The sequence below is a fragment of the Crocuta crocuta genome, unplaced genomic scaffold (genome assembly GCF_008692635.1).
Source record: "Crocuta crocuta isolate KB4526 unplaced genomic scaffold, BGI_CrCroc_1.0 scaffold431, whole genome shotgun sequence".
NCBI classification, from domain to species: Eukaryota; Metazoa; Chordata; class Mammalia; order Carnivora; family Hyaenidae; genus Crocuta; species Crocuta crocuta.
Genome location: NW_027528859.1, coordinates 5,452,019 through 5,465,197, shown reverse-complemented (window position 1 = coordinate 5,465,197; position 13,179 = coordinate 5,452,019). Strand labels below are relative to the sequence as shown.

At 43.1% G+C, this 13,179-nt stretch overlaps 1 protein-coding gene and 1 non-coding gene across 2 annotated transcripts in view; both read left to right on the top strand.

Annotated features, from left to right (window-relative positions):
• The window catches only part of LOC144224972 (phospholipid-transporting ATPase FetA-like), a 74,109-nt gene extending 61,353 nt beyond the window's left edge, over positions 1–12,756 (top strand). The window contains exons 17-27 of the mRNA XM_077756066.1: positions 129–293; positions 1,898–2,009; positions 3,984–4,089; positions 4,459–4,603; positions 5,359–5,542; positions 7,286–7,509; positions 8,862–8,945; positions 10,293–10,538; positions 10,718–10,856; positions 11,656–11,786; positions 11,883–12,756. Coding sequence (XP_077612192.1) covers positions 129–293; positions 1,898–2,009; positions 3,984–4,089; positions 4,459–4,603; positions 5,359–5,542; positions 7,286–7,509; positions 8,862–8,945; positions 10,293–10,538; positions 10,718–10,856; positions 11,656–11,786; positions 11,883–12,074 — 1,728 coding nt within the window. The 3' untranslated portion in view covers positions 12,075–12,756. The remainder of the gene's footprint in view (positions 1–128; positions 294–1,897; positions 2,010–3,983; positions 4,090–4,458; positions 4,604–5,358; positions 5,543–7,285; positions 7,510–8,861; positions 8,946–10,292; positions 10,539–10,717; positions 10,857–11,655; positions 11,787–11,882) is intronic.
• On the top strand, positions 3,198–3,304 carry LOC144225091 (U6 spliceosomal RNA). The gene has a single exon (XR_013333204.1). It is a non-coding gene; the product is annotated as a U6 spliceosomal RNA (small nuclear RNA).
• Positions 12,757–13,179: the final 423 nt, after the last annotated feature.

Sequence of the window (13,179 nt, the reverse complement as noted above, 5' to 3'; positions counted from 1 at the left end):
CTAGCCCTATAGTACTAACTATTAAATCCTATTTTGCAGGCAGATGGGCCAGTGGCGTTAGTCTGCTATTCTCTAAACTCAGCCCTAACCCAGTCCAGGCCTATTCAGTGCACACACATGTCTTCCAGGATTTTGCCATTGAAGGCCTCCGTACCCTGATGGTGGCCTACCGAGAACTGGATAACTCATTCTTTCAGGCCTGGAGCAAGAAGCACAGTGAAGCCTGCCTGTCTTTGGAGAATCGGGAAGATAAAATGTCAAATGTCTATGAAGAGATGGAAAAAGATTTGATGGTTGGTGTAAGGAAGCCAGGGACAGAATGGGGGCAGAATTGGGAGTGGCAGTCAGCAGACTGACCAAGGTCTCTGAGAGTGGCTTCCAGCAAATCAGTAGGTTTGAGCTCTATCTGGATATGGGGTACTGGAATCCAAGCTGATTCAGGATGTCCTAAATCTTTCCCCCTGTAAATAATGGGGGGAACACGGTAGTTGTAAATTTTATGTAAATTTTAATCCCAAAGCTGCTCACAGAAACTAAGTAATCTGGGAGAAATGAGGATCTGAATAATGCACAAATTAGATAATCCAGAACTAGTTGATGGAATAATCAAGACAAAAATATTCAGTCTTCATTCAGCATATTTATTAAGTGCCTCCTATGTGCCAGGCATTGTTTTAAACCCTGAGCATGTATTGGCAGACAAAATAGACAAAAAAGTAACATATATAGTATGTCAGATAATGAAAGTGCTGTGGGAGAAAATGAAGCTAGGGAGTATCAGCAAATACATGTATGTTTTGGAGAGGACAGGGCATAGTTGCTATTTTCAATATGGTGTTTAGTCTTCACTTAGTCTGAGAAGAAATGTGAAGAAGGTAGAAAGCCAAGCAGATCTCTGGGGGATTAGCTTTCCAGACAAAGGGAACGACATGAGTGAAAGCCCTGAAATAGGATCAGACCTAACTTGTTAGTTGAACAGCAAAGTGCAGTTAGTCTGGCCTGTACAGTGTAAGTGGAGAGGAAAGAATAAAAGGATGTGAGACACGAAGTAGTAGATTGCCCTCATAAACCAATATAAGGACTTATGAGATATAGAAAGCCATTGAAGAGTTCAACCAAACAAGTGATATGTTAGCTTTTAAAATGATCACTCTGACTGCTGTACTGAGATTATACTGTAGGAGATCAATCATAGACCAAGGGAGACCAATAGAAGGTAGTTGGAATAATACAGGTGAGAGATGATAACTTAGACCAAATAGAAGTAGTGGAAGTGGTGAGGAGTGGTCAAATTTTGTACAAATTTTGTATATATTTTGAAAGGTAGAGCCAACAGAATTTACTAATAGATTAGATTATAGAATATGAAAGAAAGAGAAGTTAAGGATGATCCCAGAGTTTTTTACCAGACTGATACAGGTTGGGTCTGCTATAAAAGGATAATTTCTGATATCAAATGAGAAAACAGATCCCAAAGTTTACAAATGTCAGCAGAAATCAGCCAGTAGTTTGTCTGTCTGTCAGTTCCTCAGACTGAGTCCTGGTGCCCATCTCTGTGATCAGCCCTGGAAGCCAGGAAGTGTGCTATGAAGCAAGAGAGAATGGAAAGTGCATTGAGAAACAGATGGTTTAGAAGTGGCATACAGCTTCATGTATGACTTGGGCAAGTCTTTTCCTTCTTTAATCCCTAATACTCTATTTCTAAATTTGATTTATGTGGTCGAAAAGATGTATCTGTTGAGAAGTAGAGTGTGCTGAATTTTATACCATCTGGATCCTCATGCCAGGACAAAGACAGCTTGATGAGAGGATGATAAGGTGCCAGTTGAGTTGTTGGGTAGCCCTAAATGTTGTGATGCTCTCCCTTTTTCTCACTCACTGCTATCTCTGTTCAAAGCTGTTAGGGGCCACAGCCATTGAAGACAAGCTGCAGGATGGAGTACCTGAGACAATCGCCGCCCTGAACAAAGCCCAAATTAAAATGTGGGTCTTAACTGGAGATAAGCAAGGTAAAGGGGAGTTCCTGACCTGACCAATCCTCTTCCTTACCCACCTTAGCTATTTATTCATATTACTTTGTGTTTTCTTTTTGTCTTAGCCATTTATTTGATTAAAAAAAAAACAAACAAACAACAAACTTATAACCCAAGCCAAGTCCTTAAGGACACCTTTACTCCCAGTCTAGCACGCAGTTTGCTAAGAGTATACTTTATGCCCGATGCTGTATTAGGCATTGAGGACACAGAGATGATTCAATCAGACATGATCCCTGTCATCCAGGAACTCACAAGCTAAAAACTTTGGAATTATCTTTGACTGCACCCTCTCTGTTGTCCCAAAGATTCATTCTCTTACCATGTCACACTGTATCTTCTAAAGATCCCCTTGACTGTGTCACCACCCTAATACAGCCTTTGTTGCCTGTTGGCTGTGCTTCTGCAAAAATTTCTCAACTGATCTGTCTCTTGTTGTTATTAATTTCAGTACAGCCTATATACTATCAGTTTAATCTCACTAAAATATACTACTTTTATATGTTATTCCTCTGATCAGATACCTTTAGCAACTCCTCATGGTAAAGTCAGATTCTACTGTCTGGTCTTCAAGATCTGGATAATTTCTTGCTACTTACATATACTACAACCTGAAGTGACCATCATCTTTAGCATGTCCCAAACAATCAAATTCCTATTCTAGACCCCCTGAGTCGTTTTCCCATTTGAAATGTTTTTTTTTCTCCCCTAAATAAGTCTTCCTCATCCTTCAAAGTCTTTTTCCAAGAAAGTTTCTATAACAATTGCAATCTCTCCTCTGAATTTTAATACCACTTACAGCCAGGGTTCAGGATTTAATTTTTGGAAATTTTTTCCTTAGTATGAATTTATTCCAAGTTCCAGATTTCTTGATGTAAAGAAAACACCACAACCAAAACATCCCAGTCCCCCATAAAATCTAGCATAAACATAGGCACAGAAAAATACATCCTATTTGAAGAAGTGTATACAGATTGGAATTGTTTTAAGAAATGGAGGGAAGATGCACAAAAAACCATAAAATACCTNGGGGCATGGAGGAGGACACTTGTGGGGATGAGCACTGGGTGTTATGTGCAAACTAATTTGACAATAAACTATTTGTTAAAAAAAAAAAAAAGAAAGAAATGGAGGGAAGATCTGTCAAAAGGCTAAGCCAGAATGGTGCTCACTTCACCAGCACATACACTAAAATAGGAATGATACAGAGAAGGTTAGCATGGCCCCTGCACAAGGATGGCAAATTCATGAAGCATTCATTCCATGTTAAAAAATGAGAGAAAAGTGTCCATCAACAGATGAATGGATCAAGAAGATGTGGTTTATCTATACCATGGAATAATACTACATGGCAATGAGAAAGAATGAAATCTGGCCATGTGTAGCAACATGGATGGACCTTGAGGGTGTTATGCTGAGCGAAATAAGTCAGGCAGAGAAGGACAAATATCATATGTCTGCATGTATAGGAGGATTAGGAGGAACTTGACGGAGGAACAAGGGGGAGAAGATGGGGGGAAATGGTGGGGGAAAGGGAGAGAGGCAAACCATGAGAGACTCTTGAATGCTGACAAAAACTGAGGACTGATGGATGTGGGGGGGGAGGAGGGATGGGCATGGAGGAGGGCACTTGTGGAGATGAGCACTGGGTGTTATGTGGAAACTAATTTGACAATAAACTATTTGTAAAAAAAAAAAAGAAAGAAAGAAAGAAAAAGAAAGGCTAAGCCAGAATGATCCTCATTATTGATAAATTACTCAAAAATCTGTACTAGATCTCCCATGTGTTTGAATATGGTCTCCACTGACTCATGAAAAATACACTTTGACTGCATCCATGGCAAACATGAACAAATGGATTCAGTTGCCCACTGTTGGAGCCTCTGTTGTACACTTTTGTAAAGACCCTGTCATAGACAAGATGTGACTTGTGTTTACTCTTCCCTATAGAGACTGCTGTGAACATTGCCTATGCCTGTAACATATTTGAGGAAGAAATGGATGGGGTATTTATCGTGGAAGGCAAAAATGATGAGACTGTTCTGCAAGAACTCAGGTACAGATAGATGGGAGAACTGCACAGCTCATTTAGTATGACCCCCACGTTACCAGAAGGAACGAAGAAGAAATGGAGAAGGGGAAACAAAACAAAACAAAAAAAACCCTAAAATATTTTATATCATTTTGTGAAGAAGCATTACAGCTCAAGGAGTTGGAGTTTGGAGGTTGGAAAAGTGTGGTGTGTGGATGGTGGTCAAGGACCTAAAGCAATGGCAGATTTCAAGAGGCAGTCAAGTCTGAGGTCCTGGCTATTGGTGTGTAGAGGCTCTGTATCTACCTTACCCACTTTCATTCTGGGATACTTTTTTCCTTCCTAAGCTCTGGAGCTTCCAGTCAGCCATTAACCACTATTCTTGGCTTTCAGGTCAGCAAGGGACAAGATGAAACCCGAGTCTCTACTGGAATCAGACCCAGTAAACATTTACCTCACCACGAAGCCCCAAATGCTCAGAATACCTGAGGAGGTGCCCAATGGCAACTATGGCTTGATCATCAATGGCTACAGTCTGGTGGGCAAAACAGAGCTACAACTTTGTTCTGTTCTCCCAAGGAACTTTTTTCCTAGATGCAGCCCACTTGAGGGAAATTTCAAGACCACTTCTCTGTTTCATGAGTCACCCTTTTCCCCCTCTCTTTTGGTGCCCTTTACTGACAGGCACCTTTCCCTATCCTTCTCCAGGCAGGAATAATAAGGAAAGAGAAGCCAAGGGCATATTCCTTCCTTAGCCAAATTCTTCACCACTGATGTGGCCTGTCATTTAGGGGCAGGGGTGAAGCAAACAGAACAGATCCTCCAAAAAGTCACTTGGCCTTATAGCCCAGTCAACTGGGGTGACAGGTTTTTCTTTTCTTTTCTTTTTTAATTGAGAGACAGAGAGAGACAGAGCATGAGCATGGGAGGGGCAGAAAGAGGGGAATACACAGAATCTGAAGCAGGCTCCAGGCTCTGCGCTGTCAGCACAGAGCCTGATGTAGGGCTTAAACTCACAAACCGTGAGATCATAACCTCAGCTGAAGTCAGACGCTTAACCAACTGAGCCAGCCAGGCTGGGCTGACTAGTTTCCAGTTGGAGGCTGGGTCAGATATGAGGATGCCCAGAACTGTCTTGGGTACTTGTTTTTCCTTGGGAATGGAGCACCTGGGAGCCTCTATGCCTGACCTAAGTAATACAAGAGAGTATGGAGATGGGGAAGAGCCTAGAAAGATCCTGTTTTGAGAGGCTTTTGGGGCAACCTGAAATGTGGGTGTATCCTGGTGCTACAGGCCTATGCTCTGGAAGGGAACCTGGAGTTGGAGCTACTGCGAACAGCGTGCATGTGCAGGGGGGTTATCTGGTGCCGGATGACACCCCTTCAGAAGGCCCAGGTGGTAGAGCTGGTGAAGAGGTACAAGAAGGTGGTGACACTGGCCATCGGGGATGGAGCCAATGATGTCAGCATGATCAAAGGCATGTGAGGGGTGGGGGGGCAGTAACCTTCAACCATGGGCTTGCCCTTTCCTTCCTCCAGGGACAAAACTGACCTGAGTGGCACTGTGTTGTGCCACTCCTGCATATCCTATGTATTGTACACTTATAATGTTTTGCAGCTCCATTTGTCATCCTCTGTACCTATATTCCCACTTATTTACATGTGCGTACATCAGTACATATGCAGACACACATATTTAAATTTATGCATTTACACACACATACACACACTTTATGCATTTACACACACACACACAGATATACATGGCTCCCACAAGAACATATGTGTATATACATAGAACAACAGATTGTTTAACTACCATACCATCTTTCCAAGATGGCCTCACAGTCTATATGATGAACTCCTGGGCAGGAGTTAATCTTTTCCTTTTTTGAAGGCTGTAGGCCTGAGCAATGTTTCGCAGAAGACAGGACTGCCCAACCAGGGAATTAGCTGTGAGGCACAATGCAGGGATCTTTTCTTTCCTAAAGCAGTGTTTGCAAGAACTTGCCGTGACTCCCTGGCTGATGAAGAATAGCAGACTTACTGATACCTTGGACCAATAAAACCAAATGGCTGAAACTGGTTTTAATTTCAGCCGAATGTGGTTAGCTTCCAGCAACTTGTGGTTCTGTGAGATAAGGACAATACCTAAAGATCCTCTAGTCTAACCTCTGTCCCTATCCAGGAAACACTAGCAGACATTCTACCTTCGGCTTTAATACTAGAAAGTGTTCTTGCTCTTCCCCATTTTCTAACATCCTCTGGTTTTTAGGGCCTTAGAGGTTTCAATTATTCCGTTAAGCAATGCAATAGGTATATACCAGAAGATAAGTAAATTTACCCTACGCTACAGCAGACTAATTAAAACTTTTAGGGACTTCAGTCTCATTTTCCATCAATTCTAATCCTTCTTTTATCCAGAAAAAGTCATATTAGGCCTCCTAAAGAACTTGCTTGTCACTAACAAAGTACATACATCATTATTTCCTCCTAACAGTTGGAGTTTAGCTCCTTAAATAAACTTAGGTAATTAAATATTATGTTAGATTAGGGCACCTGGGTGGCTCAGTTGGTTGAGCATCTGACTTCAGCTCAGGTCATGATCTCACGGTTCATGGGTTAAAGCCCCACGCCAGGCTCTGTGCTGACAGCTAGCTCAGAGCCTGGAGCCTGCTTCAGATTCTGTATCTCCTTCTCTCTCTGACTCTGTTCTGCTCACACTGTCTCTCTCTCTCTCTCTCTCTCTCTCTCTCTCTCAGAAATAAATAAAAACATTAAAAATTTTTAAATATTATGTTAGATTGACATCTATCCTGCATCTTTAATTGATGTAAATGGCTTTAAGAGATAACAAGAAATTTTTACCTCAGCATCTGGAAAGCAAGAAGGAGCCCATATGGCTATAGGAGATACAAAGACCATCCAGGAGAGCTTTCTAGTACTAGCTATGCCAGGCATTTGTGAGTGGCAGCATCCAAAACAAGGTGTAGATGAAGGAGCTATTTTCTGACAATCCACTAAGGAAAAGGGCAGGCAATCCACTAAGGAGAAAAGGCTCCACTAAGTAAGTGTCATTTTGAGCTGGGCCTAACAGTGTTTTCCAAATGTAAACCTAAGGAGTTTGTACAACATGATCTCAGACTTTCTTTTACACTTCCCAGGCTGGTAGCCCAGCTGACAAGCTCTGTGGCTGAGAAGCTTCTGGGATTTCTTTGCAGCTGCCCACATTGGGGTCGGCATCAGTGGCCAGGAGGGAATGCAGGCCATGCTCAACAGTGACTATGCCTTCTCCCAGTTCCACTATCTTCAGCGTCTACTCTTGGTCCATGGCCGCTGGTCCTATAATCGCATGTGCAAGTTCCTCAGCTACTTCTTTTACAAAAATTTTGCTTTCACCCTGGTGCACTTCTGGTATGCCTTCTTCAGCGGGTTCTCTGCACAGGTAGGAGGTCAGGTGGCATTCTCCACTCTGGTCAGCTGGGTCTTCTCTACTCACCCTCCACTTTAGCCAGCTCAGACCCTTTTTCTTCTCTGGAGACTAATGTATGACATGCTGCTGTCCATCCATAAAGCACCTCACCCATGGTGATCCCATCTCCTAACCTAACATTTAAACTTACATTTCCATACCCTACTTTTTCTGGCTTGGCCCTGACTTGGACATGACTCCTACTTTCAAAACTCTCCCATAAGGTATTTTCAACTTTGACCTGGAGACATGGTTTCCAAACATAGATAATATGGGGAAATGCTTGGATCTTAGAGAGGTTTTTTTTTTTTATCATCCAAAGTAATCTTTATGGAACAGGCTAAACCTCAAGGGACCTCTGGGTCTTGCCAGACAGGCTGGCTATGGGGTTCTCCTGTAGCCATACTTCGAAACACAGATTCCCTACTTCTACTTTTACTTCCTACCACGATCCCCCTTTTCCCTGCTCCAGACATGAATTGTTGTTGCTCTAATGAATTAATTTCACATTTGAGTATGAAATCTCCCCCGTAGTAGTGGGGAAAAGTGACACCTGAATGTTTATGTTCTACAAGGAATCCATTTTCCTGTGAGAAGTTTTTCAGGCTTCTCAAGGATTCCCAAGCAAAACAACCTCCGGAATGATTACCTTGGGAGATCTCTACCATCTTTGTTGCCTTGGGCTCTGGGAGAAACAGATTGGTCAGCTGAAAGTAGTAGACTTGTATATATATCCCCAGTGTCTAGCAAAGCCATTCTAGTTTCTGAGAGGTGTATGTATATGTATGTGTTTTGCTGACCTCTTGTGGCTAGTAAGGGAGCCCTCTCTAGGCCCTAGGATGGAGCACCCAGCTGGGAGAGAGGATCATTGGATCTATTTTACTTGCCAGTGTTAGAAAGTGTCCAGTGTTATAGAAGCTACTGAATACCATAAATCAGATAAAAGACTCCAGAGGCTTACATGCCTGAGAGTGCAGGGGTCCAGCTAGCATTCCCTAGCAGGCACTTTGGATCTTTTCTGTGCAGGCATGGATCGTGCAGGTCATGGTAGTAGGGTTGATCCAATTAACCTTGTAGGATCGACCACAAACAAACTTGATATGGCCTTGCCCAGCCTGAGTCCCAGGGTTCTAAATAGAGTACAACCAAATAGAGACTGGAGTCCTCCTTCTCTGTCAGATTTCTGAAATCCAAATCCTGCTTTAGGTTAGTATAGTGCTAGGTGGTTGCCGGGCAGATGGGGCTCTCTTGAACCTGGGAAGGGAGGTGGAGCTGGGACTTTGGAAAAGAGAGGAATCTAAGAAATCTCCTTGGTATTCTTCTAGACTGTTTATGATACCTGGTTTATCACTTTCTACAACCTTGTCTACACCTCTCTCCCTGTCCTGGGCTTGAGTCTGTTTGACCAGGTAAGACCAGCAGCAAGCCTCTTAGTCAGGGCTAACGCCCCTAGGCACTTGAGGAATATTCCTAAGAGTGGGGAGGACAACAAGAGCTGAGTTCTACAAAGTCAATTGTAAATGGAATAATTTCTAGGGCAAAGAAGGGAACTCATCACCTGAGGAGATATCATGGGATAAAGTAAAGAATCCTCCGTCACAGAGAATAATCATCAGTTTTAGAAATTCAAGTTTTCCTGTGTTAAATTTTATCTGTATAGAGAGATACATGGAAATTGTGTTTTATAGTAAATTGAGTGTGTATAAAAGTAGTGAAAGGAGATAAAGTTATTAGGGCAGGACTAGTTAAAACAAGGGACTTCAAGAAAGGAGGGACCCATACAGAGATAGTAAGATAAGTCAGTGCAAGGTGGCCTAGGTGAGAGTCCTGAAGGCCAAGCATGGGAATGTGGGTATGATATTTTGAGTCCTAGGGAGTCAGCCTAGGGGATGCCATCTATCCCTGTCAGAAATTTCCTAGGTTTTGGGGGTCCTGGTACCATACTTCTTCCTCCTCTTCTACCCCAACCTCCAGTCTTGGGCACAATGAATAGAAAAGAAGCCTCCAAAGAGGAATAAAATAGCTGATGTCCCATGAGGACATCATTGGATCATGGTTCCTGGTCTCCATTGGGGTAGGCAGGAAAATTCTCCGTGAAGTAGCTGCTAGCCTCAGAGCAACAAGAGGGATGAGTTGTGTCCTATCCACCTTCAACTGGCTAATTCTAGGGACCTAAAACCTCTCAAAAACAAGCCCCAAGCTTTGTTATCCAAAGAGATGAAGATGATCCAATGGCATCCATATAGAGAATCCTGTCACCTGAGTTCACCAGTAGCTATGGAAATGAGAGCAGCATCACAGAACATGGATACCTCCATGGGACTAACTGGTCCCCATTAACTTTCCCCCCTCTCCTTTTACTGGCTTTTGATAAATATTCAACTAAGGGAACACTTAAAACTGGGGACTCATGTCCCAACTGCCCCCCATCCCAAGCTCCTGTCCTCCCTTCCAGCCACCCCCAACCCTAATTACCCCCCTAACTACTCCGCAATCCCAACTACTTCCAGGTTCTTACCACCATCTTGAACTTCTCCTAGCTTTCTTCTACTACCTAGATCTTTGCCTAGAGTATAGGACTTCAGGAAGGGTCTGTGGTCACTGCTCTGTTCTCTGGTTCCACTTCTCAAGTAATCCATGAGGAAGCTCCTAGGCAGCCTGGCAGCAGACTCAGTGAGGGGAGAATCTTCTACTCTGATGGAGATGGGACCTTCTATGGAGAGACTCTGAGCCTCCTTACCCTCTGGTGCTTCCAGGATGTGAATGAAACATGGAGTCTACGCTTCCCAGAGCTGTATGAGCCAGGCCAGCACAACCTCTATTTCAACAAGAAGGAATTTATGAAGTGTTTAGTGCATGGGATCTACAGTTCCTTCGTGTTGTTCTTTATCCCTATGGGGACCATTTACAACTCAGTGCGCAGTGATGGGAAAGAAATCTCCGACTACCAGTCCTTCTCCCTGATAGTGCAGACCTCCTTGCTCTGCGTGGTCACAGTGCAGGTGTGCCCAGTGTTGGGGGAGGCGAGGGGAGTAGGGAGGGGATTGGGTGGGGAGCCTGTCTGGAAGAAAGGTAAAGAGGGAAGGTGGGAAGGGATCATCCTCCATTACAGGACTGGAGAAGGGAGGTGGCTGATATGCCCCAGGTTGTAAAGTATTGCACATAAGAGGGTGCTTTTCAGATTGCCCTGGAGACAACCTACTGGACGATGATAAGCCACATCTTCACCTGGGGTAGCCTGGGTTTCTACTTCTGCATCTTATTCTTCCTGTACAGTGATGGCTTGTGCTTAATGTTCCCCAACGTCTTCCAATTCCTAGGTAAGGCTGTGCCCACCCAGTGTGTGGCAAGAAGGTGGGGGGTAGGGTTGAGGAGTATGAACCAAGTATATTTGTTTAATAAATGTTCACTGAGCACATATTACTATGTGCTAGGTTCTGTGGATATAGATATGAATAAGACATGGTCTCTGCCCTAAAAGGACTCAAAATCTAACTGGAGAAATATTTTACTCTATTAGATTTTCTGAGATATTTCAAAATTTCTTATCTAACTTGATTTTTGTAAGCATCCTATGAGGTAGAAAAAGTAAGAATTATTAGCACCATTTTAGAGACTGAAGGCTTTTTTAAAATTATTCAATTCTACCTCTCCTGATTCCCAGTCCAATATCCTTTCTACTATGGCATACTGCTTTAGTGTCTCCCTCATTAATTTCCCTATCTCTCATATCTACTTTGATGGGAACAGAATATAGACAGGGTGGAAATTAGATGTATCTGGCTCTCACCTCTCATCAAGCCACTCATTTTTCCCCCTCCTAACCCTATATCCCATTTTGTGTCCAGGCCAATGTTCTAGGATTCCTATAACCTACTCCCATATTTCCTGGCCTGCCCAGCCTTTAGAGGGAGACAAAGGCATGTGAATTCACAGTGACTTTGGCTGTAGGAAAGCACTTCACTCTAATTCTTTTGCATTTATGTTATTAGGAGACTAAATGGTCTCCAAACCAATAACTTCCTTCTTTGGTTTGGAGAGTTATCTAAGTTATGGCTGACAGCCCCCTTCCTCTAGCTTCTGGTTTAGCCTTCCCCCCTCCTGACTCATTGTTTACAGGTGTGGCCAGGAACACTCTGAACCTGCCACAAATGTGGCTGATTATTGTCCTCAGCGTGATCCTCTGTATTTTGCCTGTGATTGGGTACCAGTTTCTCAAACCACTCTTCTGGCCTGTCAACGTGGACAAGGTGAGTGGAACAAGGAATCTACCCAGATATAATTTATGGCCTTCTCTGCCTTTTCCTCTGTGGATAAAAACCCTGTCCTCCATGCTCTGGCTATAGATTATGGACAGAATTCATCTTTGGATGAAACCTCCACTGCCACCCCCAACCCGGACCAAACTGAAACATCCATGCTCTCGACGTTCTGCTTATGCATTCTCCCACACGTGGGGCTTTGGGGCCCTCATCACTTCTGGCAAGACATTGAAGTCTAAGGTATCGAAGAGAAACAGCTTTCTTTTTAAAAAGTAGAGGCCCTTAGGGAAACCTCAGAGGAATCAGTCATTGCTCTTCCTCTCTTGTATTCACACAATTTAATAAGGATGGATTTGAGCCCTGAGGAAACCAGCACAAACCTGCCCTTCTGCTCTCACTCCAGGGGCTTCATTCTCTAGAAGGCTGTGTCCACACAAGGCAAGGAAAGGTAAAGAAAAGAGCCCCCAGATATCTGTCAGAGTTGCAGCATTTCAGGAAAAAGCAATGTCAGGCCTCCCTTCCACCAACCCTTCCAAGTTTTAATCCAGACAAGGAAATATGAAAGTAGTGGATGAAGAGGAGCAATATAGGAAAGAGAAAAGAAAATATGACTTAAGAATCTTACTTTGGGCCCTGTTTCCCATCTTCAGAGTAACCATAAACTTTGCAGAGCCCCACACAAACATATCCCACTGAGGCACCCTTCTCAGGTTTATCTGGGGAATTCAGGGTGAATCTTTTGCTGGGCCTGGGTAGCAAAAGGAGGCAGCTATGAAAAGTTGATCATAAGAAGCTGAAGGAGAGTTTCTGTACAAAAAAAAGGGGGGGGGTCCCTGCCTTGAGGGGATATAAGTCATAATTGATGAACATTTGTTTTCATTCTATGAAATTACTTAGAGAAGAAATTGTATGTACTTGGGACATCGTTTCTGAGAAGTTTATGGACTAATAAATTGCTTATTTTGGAGTGGAGAGATTTGTATGATCTGTTGGACCCCAGTGACAATAACATAGTCCAAGCAATGTCATTGGCCCACAGATCCCCACCACCCTCCCCCTTCAAATTAGTTCAATATTTCCTTCCCCACCCCCTTTCTTTCTTTTTTCAGCTCCATTTCACTTCATACCTCAGTATGACCACATCCTTTAACCATATATATAGCTTTTTTCCCTTTATACACCTTAAATATTGGTTCCTAAAGTTCACTTCTAGGTTCTGCTCACCTTTCTCAGTACATTTTTCCTGAGTGACTTCATCCAAATGCATGACTTCATTTACCAACTCTTTCTCTATCTTAGATCCAGATCCATGTATTAAACTGATTCTGAAATCCTGCATTTAGTTGAACCTTAGGAAATTCACACTCAATCCACCAACCTG